We start from the raw sequence: 24,803 nt of genomic DNA, 5'->3' as shown, positions 1-24,803 counted from the left end.
GGCGTTCATGTGGTTTCTATCCTACTTGCCTCATTTTATTATTTGGAATAAAAATACTCCTTCCGACTCCCACTCTTGGCAAGGTCAGTCTGCATTTTACAACAAAAATCACTGAACTCCAAACACCTTATACAGTTGCATTCCAGATAACAAGAATCCTGGCACAACATACGTCAATAATAATAACCCTGATTCTGATTCTCTTTAAACATGAGAAATGTAGGAAATGCAGAGAATCTCTCCAGCCCATAGTGAAGGGTCTTGCAGATTGTGTTGTCTGTCCGTTCCCAGACTGAATGGTGCCCCTGGTGAGTAAGAATCTGAAGAGAAAGCAACACACACAAAATGCTGGAGGAACTCAGCGGGCCAGGCAGCATCTATGGAAAAGAGTGAACAGACGATGTTTTGGGGCCAAGACCCTTCACCGGGACTTGTCTTTGCCGCCATTGTTTACTCTTTTCTGTAGATGCTGCCTGGCCTGCTGAGTTCCTCCAGAATTGTGTGCATGTTGCTTTGGATTTCCAGCATCTGCAGATTTTATGTAACTGAAGGCAAATTCCCATTCTGATATGTCTATCCACGGCTTCCTCTAATGTCAAGATGAAGCCACACTCAGGTTGGAGGAACAACACCTTATATTCCGTCTGGGTAGTCTCCAACCTGATGGCATAAATATGCGTTCACCAGCATCTTTTGTGTGTGTTGCTTGAATTTCCAGCATCTGCAGATTTCCTCGTGTTTACAAGGATAAGTTTGTAGGGGAGTGGGATTGCTTACTGAGGCAGCACAAACTCAAGGGACAGAATAGCATTCTGCCTATGCCGTGAGGAAATTTGACACTTCCAATACTGCTTCAACATTTTGAGATCAAATTCACTTGTGTTGATTAGTCAGGAGAATTTTAATACTGTATTTTGTTGATAGGTAATTAATTTAACTCAATACATCATCAGCAGGTTAACAATCTTCCACAGTAGTGGGATTTTACTTTGAAAGCCCTGCCTTTGAATCAGCAGGCCACCTCTGGAAATGAACACTGTCAGTTAGACTAGAAAAGCAAGTTTCTTCATTTTTTTCCTGAAGTAAAGAGAACTGGTGTTAGAGATACTCCTGCATAGCTGAAAGCAGTGTCTCCAGGGCAAGTGCTAGTGCATTGTTATTTTTTACTATTTGTTAAGAATTTTAGTGTTTGATCTCAGAGAAATCCCATTAGAAATTTACTTCATAACTAGAAGTTTAATGTTGAACATTGAGCCTTTACACAGGAGAACAGAAATACACATTTACACCTCTGATCTTCGTGTTGTCTGTAAACAAAAACATACATCCCCTCGTGCTTTCGACAAGTCATTAACTTTGTGCCCTGAGATTGTAAAGCAGATTTCCTGCAACTGAGGATTTAACCGTGATGTCAAGGTAAATCTTGGACATCGTTGACAGGGATCAGAGGGTTGAGAGATGTTTGGTGGTGGACAGGCAAAGGTGAAGGTTTCTTTTGAGCTCCATGGTGACCCTATGGAAGTGAATGTATTTCTAGTCTGTGAGCCCTGATAAAACTTCATCTGGTTGAACCCAAAACTGGTCTAAGGGGCAAACCAGTTCCATGTGAGGCTATAGTAACTGTGGAAATCAAAAATTGTATAGGAAGCTAGATCTCAGAACACTGCTGTAAATGACTTAGATCAAGTTTATTTTAAGAATAGATGTGGAATAAAGAGTCATGACAAAGACCCAAAAACTACCCACCACCCACGGGTACAGGAACTATATGGAATTTAATTTGGAGTTTTAAGTTTTTTTGTCAGAAAGCTATACAGAATTAGGCAGGGTTCCCTCTGAAATGCCTGACCATTATTGTGGTTTGTGTAACTTCTACATTTGAGTTCACTTGCAATGCATGATTCATCTTAGTTCCTTCCTGGTGTTCTACTCTTGTGAGGAGACTCTCAGCCACCTCGTCTGCATCAGTTTATGAACAGAAGTACACTTAACCTTCAAATAATTTGTGAGTAATTCAATGATATTCAGTGGTCAGGTCCCTAGTGTGTTGCTTTACAAGTGGACTAGTGTGGGAGTTACTCAATATTCATAATAATTGCTGCAAAACCATTAATTAGTATTTTCAATTTTTATTTGCATGTTTTGTGAAAGATCAAGTGAATGAGGTTGTGGAGGGGGTGGAGAGATTAACCAGAGATGAGGATCTCCAGTTCTGTGGAAGAACAATATTAGCTTTGTTTTTCTTACAGTAGAAGTTAACTCTAGCAGCTACCTGCTGCATTCTGTTGTCACCAACCCCACCGTTCTTCCTGGCAGAAATCTGCGCCTGAAGCAGATAGTTTGCATCCTTTGGTTCTGTAAAAACTTTAAGCTCAGCACCAGTTCCCAGTGTCTCTTCTCCTGTAATGTTCCCTGATATGAAAGCACATTGATGAAACAGGATCAAAACACGAATAACGAGTCCTTTTCATGAGCATCAGTTACAAGGTGAGTAAGAGATTGGATTCCATGACTTCTTAAAGGATAATGGTGGTGTGTAAAAGGATTTGGTAATTGGTTTACTATTGTCACAAGTATGGAAATATGGTGAAAAGCTTTGTTTATAGAGAATGCAGACAGACCATTCTATATATAAATACAACAAGGTAGTACGTGACAATGGGGAAAAAAAAGAATACAGGATCTAGTGTGATGGTTGCAATGAGGTAATTTGAAAGATCATATAAGAGATCTGTTTTTTTTTAAGATTATGAGAACACTCAGTTCTATTTTTATTGTCATTTAGAAAAGCATATATACATTAAGAAATGATACAGTGTTTCTCCGGAGTGATATCACAGAAAACAGGACAGACCAAAGACTAACACTGACAGAACCACATAATTATAACATAGTTACAGCAGTGCAAAACAATACCATAATTTGATGAAGAACAAACCATGGGCACGATAAATAAAGTCTGAAAAGTCCCCAAGTCAATCGACTCCTGAGTTCCCGATAGCAGGCGGCAAAAGGGAGAAACTCCCTGCCATAAACCTCCAGGCACAGTCAACTTGCCAATGCCTTGGAAGCAGCCGACCACAGCTGACACTGAGTCCATCCGTCCGAAAACTTCGAGCTTCCGACCAGCCTCTCCAATACAGCCTCTCGAGCGCCATGGCTGTTATATTCCCCTTCCACCGGCTGTGTGTTTCATTTTGTGGAGGAGATCATCCATTTAAAGGAATTTGTAAGTGGCAAAGATATTTCATCAGCAACAGAGCTTTTATGCTTCCTCAGAGAAAAAAAACTTGGTCATCTCAAATGTAAGTATTGCTTTGAGGCTTTACCTGACTCTCCCTGTCACAGGTGCAAGTGATGAACGATCTTTCCTCAAGCTCAGGCTAGTGAAGAACAGGCTCAGATCCACAATGGGACAGGACAGGCTGAGTCATCTTACTCTGATGTCACTTGAAAGTGATCTTATTCAGAAACTGGATTTTAGTGATCTGATCAAGGACTTTGCTGCGAAGAAATCTAGAAGAACTAGGCTTTAATTTTAAAAAACAAGCATCTGACTTTGTAAATATCTAGGCTTCTGTGCCAGTGCTGTTCCTGTTTTTGTGGCAATAGGCTAATAGCTGACTTTACAAACTTAGTAAGTAATAAGTGGTCTTTACTCTGCAAGCCACACAGCACAGCAATAGGTTAGTATGTGCTAGATCTCATTTTTCAAAAAGATTGTTGGAGTATTGTCAAGTTTCCTAGTTTGCCATAGTGCCATCTCTCTTGGCCTTTTTGTCTCTCATTTCCATTTTACTTTTTCAGAACACAGGGTTGAGAAAAATACCGAGATAAAAATGCTTTGGTATTGTTTGAGAAATAAGGCCTTTGGTATGTGCAGCAATAGCTAAATAAAGGTTTAAGATTGGGTACATCATACCTTGTCTCCCTCATAACTTTACTAAGCCAACTAAGCCTAGGTCAATTTTTGAGTGCTTTAGATGCTGTCCCTCAAACTCAGAATCTGCATTATTTTCTGTCCTCCCTCTTAAGGCCTGTAAGTTTATAGCCTACGTATTGTACTAAACCAATGTCTTGGTCCACAGCTTTGATATTTTGACCGGTACAACCTTTGCTCTTGTTCTTGCCTTTTTTTTTTTTTTGCTTGGTACAGCAGCATTTAACGGTGTCGGCAGGAGCCCATCAGGGCCTCCAGCCCAGCGGCCCCAGCCCCACTAAGTCCGGCCCTGGTCTCAGGGTACATGTTCTCAAAGTTTTGTACCTCCTCTCCCATGTGAGTGAAGAGAAGGGAGAACAACAGAGGTGTGGGAAGGATCAATGGTGAAAATGTATTCCACCTTAGTAGTACTTAACAGTGTCACCTATTACCTTTACTGTCCTAAAGCCTGTTGGAGCAATTCAATCAGCAATCAGGATTGATTGACAAGAACAAATTAAAATAAGGCAGGAGCAAGTGGAGTGGCCATTGCTGGAGTGGCCTTTGTGTGAGTGGACAGTGTTAGAGTGGGGATTTTTGAGATTTCAGCTCTGAGGCTTTATTGAGTGAAGGTAAAAAAAAAACTTGTATGTAGCTTTTACCCCCCAGTTTATTTATTGTGTTTATTTCATTATGTTTGCACATTTAGAACAGTAGGGATACCAGGCAGGATAGTTGAATGCTCCTCTTGCACAATGTGGGAAGCCAGGGAGATCTCCAGTGTCCCTGACACTACACCTGCAAGAAGTGCATCCAGCTGCAGATTCTAACTGTCCACATTAAGGAGTTGGATCTGGATGAATTCCGGATCATTTTTGGAGACTGAGGGGGGTGATAATTGGGACATACTCGTAGATCGAGGGACGACTGCATAAGCAGTGGATGTCAGTGACTTAGTCCGGCGCAAAATTTAAAAGGAGACAGCTTTACAGAGCGGTAGTGAGAGTAGTGGAAGACAGAGTAGGAGGGCTTTGGTTCAGCAGAGCTTCGGCGATAACAGGTCGAGGTGAGGTCAGTTACTTGTGAGGAATAGAAACAGGAAGTACATCTGTGAGGCCGGTGTTCTGTACTGGGTGTCAGATGTGGGAAGTCCGGGAGACTTCCAGCCTCCCGGACGGCCACATCTGCGCCAGGTGCATTCAGCTGCAGCTCCTTAGGGACCGGGTGCGGGAACTGGAGATGCAGCTCGATGACCTTCGTCTGGTCAGGGAAAGTGAGGAGGTGATAGAGAGGAGCTAAAGGCAAGTAGACACACCGGGACTTTAGGACACAGATAAGTGGGTAACAGTCAGGAGAGGAAAGGGCAAGAGGCAGAAACTAAAGAGGACCCCAGTGGCAGTCCCCCTTAATAATAAGTACCCCTGTTTGAGTACTGTTGGGGGGACGGCCTACCTTGGGGAAGCAAGTGGCCACGCCTCTGGCACAGAGTCGACCCTGTGGCTCAGAAGGGTAGGGAAAGGAAGAGGATGGCAGCAGTGATAGGGGACTCTATAGTTAGGGGGTCAGACAGGTGATTCTGTGGATGCAGGAAAGAAACACAGATGGTAGTTTGCCTCCCAGGTGTCAGGGTCCGGGATGTTTCTGATCATGTCCACAACATCCTGAAGTGGGAAGGAGAACTAGAGGTCATGGTACATATTGGTACCAACAACATCAGCAGGAAAAGGGAGTAAGTCCTGAAAACAGACTACATGGATCTGGGAAGGAAGTTGAGAAGCAGGACCTCAAAAGGTAGTAATCTCGGGATTACTGCCTGTGCCACGCGACAGTGAGTATAGGAATAGAGTGAGGTGGAGGATAAATGTGTGGCTGAGGGATTGGAGCAGGGGGCAGGGATTCAGATTTCTGAACCCTTGGGAACTCTTTTGGTGCAGGTGTGACCTGTACAAAAAGAATGGGTTGCACTTGAATCCAGGGGAGGGACCAATAGCCTGGCAGGGAGGTTTGCTAAGGCTATTGGGGAGACTTTAATCTAGAATTGCAGGGGGTGGGTGGGAACCAAACTGAAGAGAAGGAAGGAAGAGGCTGTTGGCTCACAAATAGAGAAAGCTTGGAGACAGTGCGAGAGGGAGGATAGGCAGTCGATAGAGACCGATGGTTTGAGATGTGTCTATTTTAATGCAAGAAGCATTATGAACAAAGCGGATGAGCTTAGAGCATGGATCAGTACTTGCAGCTATGATGTTGTGGCCATTACAGAGACTTGGATGGTTCAGGGGCAGGAATGGTTACTTAGAGTTCCAGGCTATAGATGTTTCAGAAAGGACAGGGAGGGAGGCAAAAGAGGTGGGGGAAAATTGCACTGCTGATCAGAGATGGTGTCACAGCTGTCAAAAAAGAGGAAGTCATGGAGGGGTTGTCTATGGAGTCTCTGTGGGTAGAAGTTAGAAAGAGGAAGGGGTCAATAACTCTACTGAGTGTTTTTATAGACTACTGACCAGGGACAGAGGAGCAGATAAGGAGACAGATTCTGCAAAGGTGTAATAATAACAGGTTGTCATGTTGGGAGATTTTAATTTCCCAAATATTGATTGGCATCTCCCTAGAGCAAGGGGTTTAGATGGGGTGGAGTTTGTTAGGTGCATTCAGGAAGGTTTCCTGACACAATATGTAGATAAGCCTACAAGAGGAGAGGCTGTACTTGATCTGCTGTTGGGAAATGAACCTGGTCAGGTGTCCGGTATCTCAGTGGGAGAGCATTTTGGAGATGGTGATCACAATTCTATCTCCTTTACTGTAGCATTGGAGAGGGATAGGAACAGACAAGTTAGTAAAGCATTTAATTGGAGTAATGGGAAATATGATGCTATTGGGCAGGAACTTGGAAGCATAAATTGGGAATAGATGTTCCCAGGGAAATGTATGGAAGAAATGTGGCAAACATTCAGGGGATATTTTCATGGAATTCTGCATAGGTACGTTCCAATGAGACATGGAAAGGATGGTAGGGTACAGGAATCATGGTATACAAAGGTGGTTGAAAGAGTTTAAGAATGAAATTAGGAGAGCCAGAAGGGGCCAAGGAAAGGCTTTGATGAGCAGGATTAAAGAAAACCCCAAGGCATTCTACAAGTATCTGAAGAGCAAGAGGATAATACATTAGAGAATAGGACCAATCATGTGTGACAGTGGAAAAGTGTGTATGGAACCGGAGGAGATAGCAGAGGTACTTAATGAATACTTTGTTTCTGTATTCACTACGGGAAAGGATCTTGGCGATTGTAGGGATGATTTACAGCGGATTGAAAAGCTTGAGCATATACACATTAAGAAAAAGTATGGGCTGGAGCTTTTGGAAAGCACAAGTTGGCTAAGTCTCTGGGACCAATGAGATGTACCCCAGCTACTGTGGCAGGTGAGGGAGCAGATTGTTGAGCCCCTGGCAATGATCTTTGCATCATCATTGAGGACAGGAGTGGTTCTGGAAGATTGGAGGGTTGCAGATATTGTTCCCTTATTCAATGAAGGGAGTAAAGATAGCCCAGGAAATTATAGACCAGTGAGTCTTACTTCAGTGGTTGGTAAGCTGATGAAGAAGATCCTGAGAGGCAGGATTTATGAACATTTGGAGAGGCATAATATGATTAGGAATAGTCAGCATGGCTTTGTCAAAGGCAGGTGGTGCCTTACGCCTGATTGAATTTTTTTGAGGAGGTGACTAAACACATTGATGAAGGTAGAGCCGTAGATGTAGTGTATATGGATTTTAGCAAGACATTTGATAAGGTACCCCATGCAAGACTAATTGGGAAAGTAAGGAGGCATGGGTTCCAAGGGGACATTGCTTTGTGGATCCAGAACTGCCTTGCCCACAGAAGGAAAAGAGTGGTTATAGACAGGTCATATTCTGCATGGAGGCCAGTGACCAGTGGTATGCCTCGGATATCTGTTCTGGGACCCCTTCTCCTCTTGTCTTTTATGAATGATCTGGATGAGGAAGTGGAGGGATGGGTTAGTAAATTTGTTAATGACACAAAGGTTGGAGTGTCATTGAAAGTGTGGAGGGCTGTCAGAAGTTACAGCACGACATTGATAGGATGCAAAACTAGGCTGAGCAGTGGCAGATGGATTTCAACGCATAAGTGTGAGGTGGTTTCATGTTGGTAGGTTAAATATGATGACAGAATATAGTATTAATGTTAAGACTCTTGGCAGTGTGAAGGCTCAGAGGGATCTTAGGGTCCGAGTCTATAGGACACTCAAAGCTGCTGCGCAGGTTGACTCTTCAGTTAAGAAAGCATACAGTGCATTGGCCTTCATCAACTGTGGGATTGTGTTTAAGACCCAAGAGGTAATGTTACAGCTATCTAGGACCCTGGTCAGGCCCCACTTGGAGTACTGTGCTCAGTTCTGGTCACCTCACTACAGGAAGGATGTGGAAACCATAGAAAGGGTGCAGAGAAGACTTACAAGGATGTAGCCTGGATTGGGGAGCATACCTTATGAGAATAGGTTGAGTAAACTCAGCCTTTTCTCCTTGGAGCGATGGAGGATGAGAGGTGACATGATAGAGGTGTATAAGATGATGAGAGGCATTGATCATGTGGATAGTCAGAGGCTCTTTTCCAGGGCTGAAATGGCTGAAATGACAGGGTACAGTTTTAAGGTGCTTGGGAGTAGGTACAGAGGAGATGTCAGGGGTAAGTATTTTTTTTATTTTATTACTACACAGAGTAGTGAGTGTGTGGAATGGGCTGCCAGAAACAGTGGTGGAGGTAGAAATGATAGGGTATTTTAAGAGACAGGTACATGGAGCTTTGAAAAATAGAGGACTATGGGTAACATTAGGTAATTTCTAAGTACATGTTTGGCACAGCATTGTGGGCTGAAGGGCCTGTATTGTGCTGTAGGTTTTCTATGTTTCTATACATGGAAGTAGTTACACGCAATGTGCAGGACACAGGAAACAGGTTGACAGTCAGGAAGGGGAAAGGGGTTAACAGTCAGTACAGAGTACTCCTGTGGGTGAAAACAAGATGCCCAGATGGTAGGTTGTTTCCTCGATGCAATGATCCAGGATAACTCAGACCAAGTCTTCAGCATTCTTCAGTTGGAGGGAGAACATCCAGAGGTCATGGTCCGTGGAGGTACCAATGACATAGGTAGGAAGAGTGACGAGGGCCAAGTTAAACAGTAGGACCCCCAGGGTTGTGATCTCAGGATTGCTACCTGTGCCACATGCTAATCAGGCCAGAAATAGGAAGAATATACAGTGGCTAAGGAGTTAGTGCAAGAGGGAGGCTGTCAGATTTTTAGATCATTGGGCTCTCATCCAGGGAACATAGTAACCATACAGAAGAGAAGGTTTGCGCCTGAACTGGAATGGACTAATATCCTAGCGGGAAGGTTTGCTAGTTCTGCACGATGGGGTTTAAACTAGAGGTCCAGGCAGATGGGAACCAGAGTGCCAGAACAGATAGTGGAGAGGTCGTGGAGACAGACGCTGGTATGACCTCAGACAAAGCGAGGAACTAAAAGTTTGAGCATACTGTTACTAATGTCCTGAGCTGTGTATATTTCAATGCAAGAAGTATCACAGGAGAGGCAGACAAGCCCAAGGAATGGAGCAACTGCTGGAATTGTGATGCTGTAGCCATTCGTGAGGCTTGGCTGCAGGAGGGGCAGGACCAGCAGCTCAATATCCTGCTATTCTGGAGCTCTGTTGTTTTGGATGTGACCGAGAGGGAGGGATGAAAGGAGGAGGGGTGGCGTTACTAGTCAGCAAAAATATTACCACAGTGCTCAGTCATGACAGACTGCAGAACTCGTCAATTGAGGCATTATGGGTGGAGATGAGGAATAATAAATGTATAACCACATTAACAGGACTATATTACAGACCACCCACAGTCCATGGGATTTAGAGGAAGAAATTTATAGAGACTGCAGTCTGTTGCAAGAGATACAAGATTGTTACAGTAGGTCATTTTAATTTTCCAATTGCTGACTGGAACTCCTAAACTGTAAAAGAACTAGATGAGATAGAATTTGTCAAATGTGTCCAAGGCAGGTGTCAGAAGTTTGTGTAGGGGAACATTTTACAACCAGTGACCACAATGCCATCACTGCTCAAATAGTGGGTATTGGCAGCTAAACTCACCATGGACAATAAAAAGGGAAGTGATCTAGCCTTTGAAGAGAACATGAAATAAGCAGGTTGCTTTATGGGTTGAGATTCTAAATTGGAGAAAGGGCCAATTTTGATGCATCAGAACATGTTTGGCAAGCATGATATGAGATAGGCTGTTTTCTGGCAAGGGTGTAGTTGGTAAGTTGGAAGTCTTCAAAAGTGAATTTTGAGAGTACAAAGCTTAAGTCTGCCTGTCAGAATAAAAGGTAAAGATAATGGGCTTAGGGAACCTTGGGTTTCAAAAGATATTGAAGCTCTGGTTAAGAAAAAAAAGGTGCTTGGCAGGTAGAAACAAATGACGTACTTATGAAGAAGAAATGCAAAATAACACTTAAGAAAGAAATCAGGAGAGCTAAAATAAGGCATGAGGTTGCCTAGCAGACAAAGTGAAGGAGAATCCTAAGGGACTCTACGGATATGGTAAGAGCAGAAGGATTGCTTTGGACAAAATGAGCCCTCTGGAAGATCAGAATGATTCATATGTGGAGCTAAAAGGGATGAGTTTAGAGCGGGTAAATGCAAGCAGGCTTTTTCCAGCGAGGTTGGTTGGGACTAGAAATGGATGTCATGGATTAAGGGTGAAAGGTGAAAGGTTTAAGGAACCATGAGGGGAAACCTCTTCACTCAGAGCATCGTAAGAGTATGGAACAAGCTGCCAGTGGAAGTGGTGCATGTGGACTTGATTTCAATGTTTCAGAGAAGTCTGGATAGGTACATGGATGGTAGGGGTATGGAGGGCTGTTGTCCTGGTTGTAGATAGATGAGAGTAGGCAGTTTAAGTGGTTTGACACAGATTAGATGGGCCGAATGATCTAATGTGTGCTGTATTTTTCTATGCCTATGAGACTAAATGACTATTAGAAACACCTTCCATGCAATATAATTTGCTGCAATTCGTTGTTTTTATTTCTTTAGCCATTTGATACTTTCACAATGGAAAACCCAAGGGCATGTACCTGCAGATGGAAAACAGGAAGCATTATTTTGCTTATCTTCATTATTGGAATGATATCTGGTAAGATACATTATTACTTCATTTGTGTTACATGTTTGATTGCTTTCATGTTTTTACAATTGGTAGAAGTGAATGACTTGTGCATCTTATATTCAACCTTCCTCAGTCTTAGCTTGAAAAATGTACTTTCAAAACATTCTCAAGTCAACACTTGAGAAATATCCCACAGCATAAAGACAGTTGGAATATCCTAAGGTTATGAAATGTGCTGAATACAAGGAGGTATTGGATAGGCTGGGGTTCTTTTACTCATTGGAGCATAGGAGTCTCAGGAGTGACTTTATAGAGCTTTCACATGAAACTCACTAAAAATAAATGAATTGTGTTTAAGCTACTTCACTAGCTGGAACTATCTCCTCCTTTGTAGTGGGGGGGACTCACTGCTCAAATAGTGGGTATTGGCAGCTAAACTCACCATGGACAAAAAGGGAAGTGATCTAGCCTTTGAAGAGCAAGTGGTTACACTATAGCCTCACTTTAGTGAGGGCACTTATATCGGATAGGGCTTAAGTTCTTTGTCTGAGTTCAAAACTTCACAGACAGTAAACCAAATACCATCAGTGATATGTAAATCACTATCAAGATGGTGGAGGTGGATGCCTTGTGTAGAAAAAGGAAATTGGATTAAATTGAATTCGTTATTTTTCTTATTATTAACTGAATGTTAATCCACATCTGCCATGTGGCATTTGTGTGGAATTGGATAGATCAATGGCAGATCCAATTTAATCCAGACAAGTGTGTGGTAATTTGCTTCAGGAAGTCACATGCTGGCAGGAAATATCAAGTCAATAGCAGAATCTTTAGGAATATTGATGGAATATTGTGTAAATTTCTGGTCAGCACACTACTGGAAGGATGCACGAGCAATGGAGAGAGTCCAGAGATATTCACAAGGATGTTACCTGGAATGGAGGATTGCAGTTACGTGGAGAGAATGCATAGGCTTGGCTATTTCTCTTTGCTATGTATTACCTCAGGCGTGACCTTACAGAGTTTTCCAGAACTATGAGGGTCTTGGATAAGATAGATGCTCATAGACTCTTTACGAGGACAAGGGAGTCTACAACTGGAAGATACAGGCTGTGAGAGGTGAAATTTAAGCTTCTGCAGCAACTCACTAATAGTGGTTCTCTCTTTCTGCCTCTACAGAGGTAAGTTGCAAGCGTGGATCTAAAACAGGCAACAAACAAGGTCAGTAACTTAAATATTAACATGATGAGAAACTTCCAGCTTTATGAATCCTTTCATTTTAACCAAATTAATGATAAATCTCAATAAACCACAAGTTGTCAGTGGAAACAAAATCCCTGATAAATAGTGAGGTGAAAATACTGGTTGATACAGAAAAAAATATTAGAGCTCTTTAATCAATGAACACAGGTGGACCCAAAAGCAGAACACAAACACATTTTGTAGCATTAGCAAGAATAAAGTTTATTAATTGTTACTAGGAAAGCAGAGAAGCAAGGATTGTTCAGAGGGAGATCAAAGAGTGAGCAAAGCAGAAGCAGGAATAAGCGTGGCTAGACTCAGGATTGGTCTTGGAACATGGAACTTGTGACCTGGACTTGGACTAGGAACTCTGGACCCAGACTTGGACTATGAACATCAGAGCCTGGACTTGGACTCAGGACCCAGACTTGGAACATCAGAGCCTAGACCTTTCTTAGACACAGGACACAGAACATTGAGCCAGGGCTTCTCCTTGAGTACAGGACAGAGCCAAGACTTTTCTTAGACACAGGTCACAGAGCACTGAGCCGAGACTCCTCATTAGACACAGGACATAGAACATTAAGCCAGGTCTCCTCCTTGAGTACAGGAAGTAGAGCCAGGACTCTTCCTTTAGACAGGGGACACAGAACACTGAGCCGGGTCTCCTCCTTGGATACAGGACAGAGCCGGGACTCTTTTCTTAGACACAGGTCACAGAACACTTAGAGACAGTTCCCCACTCAGGTTAGCAGCAAATAGCTGGACCTACCAAGCAGAGACAAGGACACGAGGAGATAGTTCCTAACTCAGAATATAGGCAAAACGGCCAACCTACTCAGCGGAGACGAGGACACAAAGAGACGGTACCACACAATGATAGACAGTTCATACCTTGACACAAAATGGTTCCAAGTAGTGGCAAGCCCTTGATGCGGCCCAGGAACTACAGACAGCGGCTCTAGTCTCACTCCGGCGGGTTAACTTGACGGACCCACTCCGGCTCGATCAGGCAAGGTAACTTAACAGGCTGGCTCCAGTGAGGAGAGGCAGCTTACTGACACTTGCTTCGGGGAGAAGCCCTGGGTAGCTCTGGTGAGGTGACGTCCGATAACGATCTAGCCCCAAGCAACTGTAAGCCCGAGAATCAAGTGCCTTTAATTACAGAGCCCAAGAAACACGGGGAAACAATGAATTAAAGGAAAACAAGGAGTCAACAGTCCCGATCGTGACACAAAGAAAATTTAAAGGGAACCAGGGAATAACTGATCAGGACTGTGAGATTTGTATGGAGAGACTGCATAGGCTTGGCTATTTCTCTTTGCTATGTATTATCTCAGGAGTGACCTTACAGAGTTTTCCAGAACTATGAGGGTCTTGGATAAGATAGATGCTCATAGGCTCTTTACGAGGACAAGGGAGTCTACAACTAGAAGATACAGGCTGTGAGAAGTGAAATTCAAAAGAGATCTGAGCTTCTGCAGCAACTCACTAATAGTGGTTCTCTCTTTCTGCCTCTACAGAGATAAGTTGCAAGCGTGGATCTAAAACAGGCAACAAACAAGGTCAGTAATTTAAATGTTAACATGATGAGAAACTTCCAGCTTTATGAATCCTTTCATTTTTAACCAAATTAATGACAAATCTCAATAAACCACAAGTTGTCAGCGGAAAGGAAATCCCTGATAAATGGTGAGGTGAAAATACTGGTTGATATAGGAAAAAAATGTTAGAGCTCTCTAATCAGGGATAATTTTGGATTTCCAAAACTGATCACTCTGTTTCTTTATCCTTATGGCCCCCATGAAGAGTCAGATAGTCATTGATTACATTTTTATTGACATTTAGGTCCCCTAGCTCCTTGAATCCTCAGGTAACCACAGGTGAAATAAAAAGACGAAAAGTGGTAACTATTGTTCAGCCTGAGAGTTGCAAAGACTGAGATCTTGCAATTTAATTCCTGCTTCAGGATATCCCAATATTCAGGATATCCCTGAGAGGATGACCCTTGGTATACTACTGCTGAAGATGGGAACTGGATTTCCAGAGTAAATTTCCACAATCTACAACTGGAAGATTTATTTAAAGATCCTTTCTATAGTGTTAGATGTGGGATAAAGTAAAATGTGTAACTGTGGTGATGGGAGACAGGACTGTGTTCATTGTAATAAAGTGTCAGACCAGTCTGTGTCTATTGGGTGCATTATTTCAAACTCATCGTCTATGACTTTGGATGTGGATAAAGGATAAAACAATGTCACACTCATCCTTGAATGGAAGCAGAGGATTACTTCAATGGAGGTGGATACTTGATGTGCAATGTAGAAAGGAAAAGATTAAGAATTAGGAGCAGGAGAAGTTTCCTCCTCACTTTGAGACTCTCCTGACAATCAGTGGGGTCATAACTGATTCCTGACCTCAATAGCCTGACTGAATTATGGATAGAGATAACAGTGCTTTGATTATAAACTATTAACTGTAAATAGTGTGAATGGTAAAATATTGTAGAATTGTAATAATGTGATGCTGTAATCAATGATGAAACTTGCTTTGCAAAAGGGAAAAAAAAGGATTTACACTGCTGCAGCAACTCTGAACAGTGGCTGTTTCATTTTGTCTCTTCAGGGAAGCAGATCAAAGACGAATGTGAAAGGATAAGAGTCAAAGGTCAGGGTCTTAAATTTTAAAATCACGTGGAAATTCCAGCTATATGAAAATTTTCCTTGTTAACTAAATTCATGGGAATTAATTCACAAATCTTGTAGTTCTTTCCTCTTCTCTAAGCTGCATGTTTACCTGAAGTAAATCAGAGTGAAATAATGATGGAACACGCTGCCAGTGGAAGTGGTGCATGTGGACTTGACTTCACAGTGATGAAAGATGGCTGCCATGGTCCCAGAAAACTCTGCACCTCTCTCCTTCTCAACTCTTCAACCCCATGTCCAGATCCACACCAATAATCACACTGCTGCAGATGCTGCAAATCGGAAATAAAACCAGAACATGCTGGCAATGAGTAGCAGGAGGGGGAACCTTTGTGAATGGCCAGACATAGGGTTATTATTTCTGCTCCGTCATGTTATTTCATGGTAAAAACAATAGCATTGAGTTACATCTTACTAAATATTATCATCTTCAAATTCCCATTGATTGACTGTTTGTTAATCCAGCTGTTATGTGAGAGCTGTATTCAAGTTTGGGCGTTTGGACTGGCAGTCCAGATCGTTACCATTGATACTAAATGTCCGAAACTTCTTTGACTTTCCAAAATAGATCACCTCGCAGTTAACTCTGATGAAATCCATTTGCCACTCGTCAGCCCAATTCCTTGGTGGTTGGGAGAACAAAGGGAATGTCAGTGATGGAGAGGAGGAAGGGATTAGCAAACCTTCACCATCCTCACTCAGCTGTCTCTCTTTATCACCCTTTTATTGACATTCCCGTTGTTTCTCCACCCTGCTTCTTTCACTGAAACCTGAAACATATTTGATGTTCATCAGAACCTCCCAAAACTGTACCTAGTTATATACAGTGATAGTTTGTACACACATTGTCAAATGGAACCAGACCCACATTCATCAATACTGTACATCTGTGTTGTACAGATTCTGAATCACAAAGTGGTTCTTTGTTTTTGTCTCTGCAGAGAAGCAGTGCAATAAGGAATGTACACAGTTGAAAGACAAAGGTCAGTTACTTAATTTTTAACATCAAGAAGAAATTCCAGCTATGTGAAAATTTTCGTTTTTAACTAAATTGATGGGAAATACCAATATGTACATTGAGAAAATGTGCACAGTTCACAATCTTGCAAATCTTTACCTCTTTTCTAAGCTACATGTTTACCTAAAGTAAATCAGAGTGAAATAATTTGTAAGTGATTGCAATGTGGATAAAAATGACATCTGTATCTGTGCAGTAAGATCCCACCTCAGACATTATGGTGCATAGTCCAGACACAGCGTGAAGCCAGTGATTCTCTGGTTGGCAGGTGGGATTCTACAAACTGCTCGCCAACTGTGACCATGTGTGTGAGGTGACCGAATCTTTGCCATGATGCACCGTGTCCTCAGTGCTTTACTCCACCACTGATCCCATGAGCAATCTTCTCCCACTGTCTCTCACCATGACCAAGGATGGCTGCCACAGACCCAGCAAACTCTGAGCCCCTCTCCTACCCAACTCCATGACCAGGTTGTCCAGATCCACACCAAATTTCACACTGCTGCAGATGCTGGAAATCTGAAATAAAAACAGAAAATGCTGGCAATGAGTAGCAGGAGCTGGAATGTTTGTGAAGGAAGAGACATAGGATTAGTATTTCAGCTCAGTCATGTTCTTTCTTGGTAAAAACAGTAGCATTGTGTTACATCTTACTAAATTTTGATATCATCTTAGATATTGACTGCATGTTAATTCACAGATGTTATGTGAGAGTTGTATTCAAGTTTGGGTGTTTGGACTGGCAGTCCAGGTCATTACCATTGATACTAAATGTCTGACACTTCTTTGACTTTCCAAAATAGATCAACTCGCAGTTAACTCTGATGAAATCCATTTGCCACTCGTCAGCCCAATTCCCTGGTGGTTGGGAGAACAAAGGGAATGTCAATGATAGAGAGGAGGAAGGGATTAGCAAACCTTCACCATCCTCACTCAGCTGTCTCTCTTTATCACCCTTTTATTGACATTCCCGTTGTTTCTCCACCCTGCTTCTTTCACTGAAACCTGAAACATATTTGATGTTCATCAGAACCTCCCAAAACTGTACCTAGTTATATACAGTGATAGTTTGTACACACATTATCAAATGGAACCAGACCCACATTCATCAATACTGTACGTCTGTGTTGTACAGATTCTGAATCACAAAGTGGTTCTTTGTTTTTGTCTCTGCAGAGAAGCAGTGCAATAAGGAATGTACACAGTTGAAAGACAAAGGTCAGTTACTTAATTTTTAACATCAAGAAGAAATTCCAGCTATGTGAAAATTTTCGTTTTTAACTAAATTGATGGGAAATACCAATATGTACATTGAGAAAATGTGCACAGTTCACAATCTTGCAAATCTTTACCTCTTTTCTAAGCTACATATTTACCTAAAGTAAATCAGAGTGAAATGATTTGTAAGTGATTGCAATGTGGATAAAGATGACATCTGTATCTGTGCAGTAAGATCCCACCACAGACATTATGGTACATGGTCCAGACACAGCGTGAAGCCAGTGGTTCTCTGGTTGGCAGGTGGGATTCTACAAACTGCTCGCCAACTGTGACTTTGTGTGTGAGGTGACCGAATCTTTGCCATGATGCAACGTGTCCTCAGTGCTTTACTCCACCACTGATCCCATGAGCAATCTTCTCCCACTGTCTCTCACCATGACCAAGGATGGCTGCCACAGACCCAGCAAACTCTGAGCCCCTCTCCTACCCAACTCCATGACCAGGTTGTCCGGATCCACACCAAATTTCACACTGCTGCAGATGCTGGAAATCTGAAATAAAAACAGAAAATGCTGGCAATGGGTAGCAGGAGCTGGAATGTTTGTGAAGAAAGAGACATAGGATTAGTATTTCAGCTCAGTCATGTTCTTTCTTAGTAAAAACAGTAGCATTCTGTTACATCTTACTAAATTTTGATATCATCTTAGATATTGACTGCATGTTAATTCACAGCTGTTATGTGAGAGTTGTATTCAAGTTTGGGTGTTTGGACTGGCAGTCCAGATCGTTACCATTGATACTAAATGTCCGACACTTCTTTGACTTTCCAAAATAGATCACCTCGCAGTTAACTGTGATGAAATCCATTTGCCACTCGTCAGCCCAATTCCTCGGTGGTTGGGAGAACAAAGGGAATGTCAGTGATAGAGAGGAGGAAGGGGTTAGCAAACCTTCACCATCCTCACTCAGCAAACTCTCTTTATCACCCTTTTATTGACATTCCCATTGCTTTTCAGAATTGGCTTGCCCACAGAAGGCAAAGAGTGGTTGTAGACGGGTCAAATTGTACATAGAGGACGTTGACCAGTGGTGTGCCTCAGGGATCTGTCCTGGGACCCCTTCTCTTCATGATTTTTATAAATGACCTGAATGAAGAAGTGGAGGGATGATTTTGTAAATTTTCTGATGACACAAAAGTTGGAGGTGTTGTGGATAGTGTGGAGGGAGCCAATCTTGTTTCTATCTCCTTCTCACATATTCTCTGGCTCTGCTGTGATATAAACTCTTAGAAAACATATAAACATCGAAAACCAACAGCACAATACAGTCTCTTTGGCCCACAAAGTTGTGCCGAACATGTCCCTACGTTAGAAATTACTAGGATTACCCATAGCCCTCTATTTTTCTGAGCTCCATGTACCTATCCAAAAGTCTCTTAAAAGACCATATCGTGTCCGCCTCCACCACCGTTATCGGCAGCCCATTCCACGCACTCACCACTCTCAGCATAAAAAACTTACCCCTGACATCTCCTCTGTACCTGCTCCCAAGCACCTTAAACCTGTGTCCTCTTGTGGCAGCCATTTCAGCCCTGGGAAAAAGCCTCTGACTATCCACGTTATCAATGCCTCTCATCATCTGCATACACCTCTATCAGGTCTCCTCTCATCCTCCGACACTCCAAGGAGAAAACGCTGAGTTCACTCAACCTGTTTTCATAAGGCATGCTCCCCAATCCAGGCAACATCCTTGTAAATCTCCTCTGCACCCTTTCTATGGCTTCCACATCCTTCCTGTAGTGAGGCAACCAGAACTGAGCACAGTACTCCAAGTGGGGTCTGACCAGGGTCCTATATAGCTCTCGGCTCCTAAATTCAATTCCACGATTGATGAAGGCCAATACACTGTACACCTTCTTAACCACAGAGTCAACCTGCACAGCTGCATTGAGCGTCCTATGGACTCGGACCCCAAGATCCCTCTGATCCTCCACACTGCCAAGAGTCTTACTATTAATACTATATTCTGCCATCATATTTGACCTACCAAAATGAGCCACTTCACACTTATCTGGGTTGAACTCCATCTGCCACTTCTCAGCCCAGTTTTGCATCCTATCAATGTCCCGCTGTGACCTCTGACAGACCTCCACACTATCCACAACACCCCCAACCTTTGGGTCATCAGCAAACTTACTAACCCATCCCTCCACTTCCTTATCCAGGTCATTTATAAAAATCATGAAGAGTAAGGGTCCCAGAACAGATCCCTGAGGCACACCACTGGTCACTGACCTCCATGCAGAATATGACCAGTCTACAACCGCTCTTTGCCTTCTGTAGGCAAGCCAGTTCTGGATCCACAAAGCAATGTCCCCTTGGATCCCATGCCTCCTTACTTTCTCAATAAGCTTTGCATGGTGTAGCATACCAAATGCCTTGTTGAAATCCATGTACACTACATCCACTGCTTTACCTTCATCAATGTGTTTAGTCATATCCTCAAAAAATTCAATCAGGCTCATAAGGCACGACCTGCCCTTGACAAAGCCATGCTGACTATTCCTAATCATATTATACCTCTCCAAATGTTCATAAATCCTGCCTCTCTTATTGATTTGTACATTGAATATATCAGTGACTGAACTCCCACAGTGCAATGAGACCCAGGAGTTCACCCAGGAGTCAAGGTGGCCATTCACAGATCCAGGCAGCGGGTGGTTGAGGGTTGTTCCTGAGCTGATTGCCTGCTAATTTTCCACGCCTACGTCCATGTACGTGTGCCCCTGGGAAAAGAATAACGTGACAACTATGTCTACACTGGGCACCTTCTGGGACTGATGGGTGTCACAGGGGCCCAACTGAATTCTGGATAGAGATAACAGTGCTTTAATTATAAACTATTAACTGTAAATAGTATGAATTGTGAAATATTGTAGAGTTATAATAACGTGAAGCTGTAATCATCGAGTAAACCTGCTTTGCAAAACAGGAAAAAATGCATTGACGATGTTGCAATGACTCTGAACTATGGTTCTTTCTTTTTTGTTTCTGCAGAGGAACATGGCAAATCGATTAATTCCAGGGAACACAAAGGTCAGAAACTTAAATTTTAACAGCAAGGAAGAGATTCCAGCTATTCAAAATTTTTCCTTTTTATCAAATTTTATGGGAAATACCAATATGTACATAGAGAAAATGAGCACAATTGACAAATCTTGCAAATATTTATCTCTTTTAAAAGCTATATGTTTACCTAAAGTAAATCAGAGTGAAATAGTTTGTAAGTGATTGCAATGTGAGTAAATGACACTTATATTTGTGCAGTAAGTTCCTCTATCAGACATTATGGTACATGGCCCAGAGACAGTGTGAGGCCAGTGGTGCTCTTGTTGGCAGGTGGGATCCTACGATCTGCGCACCAACCGTGACCATGTGTGTGAGGTGACTGACTCTTCTCCACACCGCGCCATGTCCTCAGTGCCTCACTCCACCACTGATCCCATGAGCGATCTCCTCCCACTGTAACTCAACATGACCAAAGATGGCTGCCACAGAGCCAGCAAACTCTGCACCTCTCTGATTCTTGCTAACTCCTCAAGCAGGGTGCCTAGTTTCGTACTACTGTCCTGACGAAGGGTTTCAACCCAAAACATCGACTGTACTTCTTCCTATTGATGCTGCCTGTCCTGTTAATGTTCCACCAGCATTTTGTGTGTGTGTTACTAACCCAATTAGTCTGGCACAACATTATGGGCTGTAGTATCTGCCCTGTGCTGTAGGCTCTGTCCTGTGCTGTACTGTATAATGTTCTATTTTCTGTGTTCTGAAGGGATTAACAAGTCCTCAGCAACCTCTCTCAACAAAACACACAAAATGCCAAAGGAACTCAGCAGATCAGGCAGTATCAGAACCTAATGAAGAATCTCGGCCTGAAATGTTATCTATTCATAGACGCTGCCTGACCTACTATGTTCCTCCAGCAGTTTGTGTGTGTGATTACATATTTCCAACATCTGCAGTGTCTTCTGTATGTACAATCTCTCTCAGCTGTCTCTCTTCATCACCCTTTTCCAGATACTCTCTTTGTTCTCTCCGCCCTGCTTCCTCGCTGAAACTTAAAACAGGTTCTGATGTTCATCCAGAACTAATACACTTAGTGTACACTTTATTAGGTACACCTGCACAATAATACATATATCTCTAATCAGTCAAGCATGTGGCAGAAACTCAATGCATAAAAGCATGCAGACATGGTCAAGAGGTTCAGTGGTTCTTCAGACCAAATATCAGAATGGGGAAAAATATGATCTAAGTGACTTTGATCATGGAATGATTGTTGGTGCCAGGTGGGGTGGTTTGAGTATCTCAGAAACTGCTGAGCTCCTGAGATTTTCATGCACAGCAGTTTCTAGAGTTTGCAGAGAAAAACAAAAACATCCAGTGAGCGGTAGTTCTGTGAGGAAAAATGCTTTGTAATGAGAGAGGTGAGGGGGAAGGGCCAGACTGGCTCAATCTGACAGTAACTCACATAAACAACAGGAATTCTGCAGATGCTGGAAATTCAAGCAACACACATCAAAGTTGCTGGTGAACACAGAAGGCCAGGCAGCATCTGTAGGAAGAGGTACAGTCGACGTTCCAGGCTGAGTCCTGACGAAGGGTCTCGGTCTGAAACGTCGACTGTACCTCTTCCTAGAGATGCTGCCTGGCCTGCTGTGTTCACCAGCAACTTTGATGTGTGTAACTCGCATAAACACGTATTAGTGTGCAGAAGATCATTGCTGAACACAGAACATGTTAAATGTTGAAGTGGATATGCTGCAGCAACAGAAGACCATGAACCTACAATTAGTTGCCACTTTATTAGTTACAGGAAGTACCTAATAAAGTGGCCACTGAGTGTAGGTTATCATATGGAGCCAGACTTGTTTCCGTCAATACTTTTCATGTGTTTTACAAACTCTGATCTGTGGCAACAACCCAAGTCTATCAGTAGTGCATCGCAGTTTAGAGATTAACTTGTTTCCACCAGCCCGGTGACCAAGTGACGTATAACAGACTGTCCTCTGGTACTGTGCTCAGTATTGTTCAGTGACAGACCTGTCTATGCCACATTCTCTGTGATGCTGGATGTGGATAAAGGATAAAATGCTGCCACACTCATCCTTGGGTGGAAGCACAGGATTACTTCAGTGTAGGTGGTTACTTGATGTACAGCATGGAAAAGAAAAAGAGTTAGGAGAAGGAGAGCCTAAAGTTCTCTTTGGTCTTCTCCTAACAATCAGTGAGACCTAGCTGATGTTTGATCTCAATACTAGGTTCACCTACTACCCATATATCCTCCAGCTTTGCTAAGATCTAAACTCACATTTATATTGTACATTGAATATTTGGAGGAAGTGAGCTCCCACAATCTCCTGCTGTGCCAAATGATTCCAAAAAGTTGCTGGCTTTTTAAAACTGTGCATTGTGCTCTGGAATTGCAAGAATTGCATTTAAACAGAACCAAATACAAGTTCAGTCCCAGGACACCTGCTCACCTGACAGCACATGTGGACACGTGCTGTACAACATAGAATGTATGGAAAAAGGAGTGTGAGCAACGGGGGACGTCTACTCCCCTCCTAGACCACGTTCTGCCAATTATTGAGATCATCATTGACCATCCAGCTCAATACCAGTTTTCCTCAGTCATCCCCATATCTCCTGCTACTGTCCAGATATAAATCCTATGGGTTTGTGAACCTAGCCCACGTAGCAACTGGACATGCATGACTTTCCCAAGGAATCACAGTGCTGCTCTCACAATTACAGACACTGCCATAGGGTCTGTGTTCTCGCTGGTGGGCTGCAGACTGAGCTCGGCAATCACGCTCATGAGTATACACATTCAACCAACTGGTGTTCCCTGCAAGCATCTTCCCCCAATCATATAATGCTCCCTGCTGGTGCTTAGCCTTCCTTAGCTATCTCGACACCACAACAGATGGACAGAACGGTGCTCCAAGAGTGGGGATCGGCATGTCTATATGTCTAGGTCCAGCTCAAGCCCCTGTCAACGTATCCCCTTCTGTGCCAACTGGTAGCGTAGACCTGTCTGTTGTTCTGGCTGAATATGTTGACCTTCTTGAGGTCTTCAGTAAGAAGCCACCTTCCTGTCAACACATCAGCCATACAACTACGGCATTGCCAACCCAGGTGGGGAATTTTCCAAATGGCTGCTTGTCTCTGCCAGGGTCTGCCCCAGAGAGTTGGAATAGGGTCACCTCTCCCATCTAGCTGGTTATCCAAAAATTCAATGGACCCTGGAATTTATCAAGAGATGATTTTGGCAACCATCTATATCCCAGGATGTCCTGACTTTGTCTCAGCCTGTCCCACTTGTGCCCAGAACAGGACGTCACACCAGCACACTGCAGATCTGTTATGTCCACTGTCTGTGTCTCACGGCCTGTGTCTCAGTGCCACTGGTCCCACCTCTCCGTGGATTTCATCGCTGGTCTGCTCCCATCTGATGGAAACATTACCATTCTGGTGATTGTGAAAGAGCTCTCCAAGGCTGTCCACTTCATCACTCTCCCTAAGCCCCTGTTGGCACGTGAGACTGCCACCCATATGGTTCAGCATGTTTTCAGGCTGCACAGCTTCCCTCAGGATATAGTGTCTAATCAGGACTGAGAGAGAGAATCAGAAGCTGGAGACAACCCTGCACTGCCTTGTCTCTTCTAGCCCCACATCCTGGGAGCTCCCAATTGGTTGGGGAATGATTGCCCAAAATAACCTCCAGTTATCCTCCACTGGCATGTCCCCTTGAAATGCCAGGAGGAATTCGAGGCACCACTTTTTCCTGATCAAGAGACTGACATGGGAGTTCCTGCTGCTGAACATTTGGTCAAACACTATAAGCGCACGTGGAGTTGGCTGATAGATTCTCTGTAGCACACTCAGAAACAATGTGCCCAGCACACTGATCAGCTCTGCCGACAGGTGAGGCCTGTCAGGTCAGGAGAGAAAGTCAGGCTGATATCTAGAGATCTTCCCTTGGAAGTTGAGAGCCGCAGGTTGGCCCCATTCTATGTGGGACCATGTATAATGGAGAATGCTATCAACAAGGTCTCATATACATGGCACCTATCTTCGTCAATGAAGATCCACCCGTCATTGCATGTTTCCCAACTCAAGCCGATGACTACCTCCCTCCCCATCCCCAGCTCCAATTATCCCTCCTTCCTCTTCTTCCCATTCCTTTGTCTATTCTATATTGTGACTCCTGGCATGTTGCTGGATGCATGGCTTGTAAGGGGTTTGGCCCTCAGGAATGTTGTTTGGTTCTGATCCATGTCATCCTGGACAAGTCTCTCATGCCGGAATTTCAGCAGGCACCAGTCTCTAGCACCTTGGGAGCTGCACCTAGGGAGGGGAACCCTGTCACAACCATAGACTCTCCTACAGGGTCTATGTGCCCAAACAGGCAGACTGTGGAATGGGTTCAGCAATCACACTCGTGAGTATGCACGT

General features: G+C 43.3%; 1 protein-coding gene across 1 annotated transcript in view; it reads left to right on the top strand.

The window, feature by feature from the left end:
* Nucleotides 1–24,803, top strand: part of LOC140210423 (adhesion G-protein coupled receptor G2-like) — a 65,151-nt gene that overhangs the window by 18,113 nt on the left and 22,235 nt on the right. Inside the window, exon 3 of the mRNA XM_072279376.1 lies at nucleotides 23,748–23,883. Coding sequence (XP_072135477.1) covers nucleotides 23,748–23,883 — 136 coding nt within the window. The remainder of the gene's footprint in view (nucleotides 1–23,747; nucleotides 23,884–24,803) is intronic.

The sequence above is a fragment of the Mobula birostris genome, chromosome 15, assembly GCF_030028105.1.
Source record: "Mobula birostris isolate sMobBir1 chromosome 15, sMobBir1.hap1, whole genome shotgun sequence".
NCBI lineage: Eukaryota > Metazoa > Chordata > Chondrichthyes > Myliobatiformes > Myliobatidae > Mobula > Mobula birostris.
The sequence above is the reverse complement of the archived record's forward strand: the minus strand, read 5'-3'. Positions and strand labels throughout refer to the sequence as shown.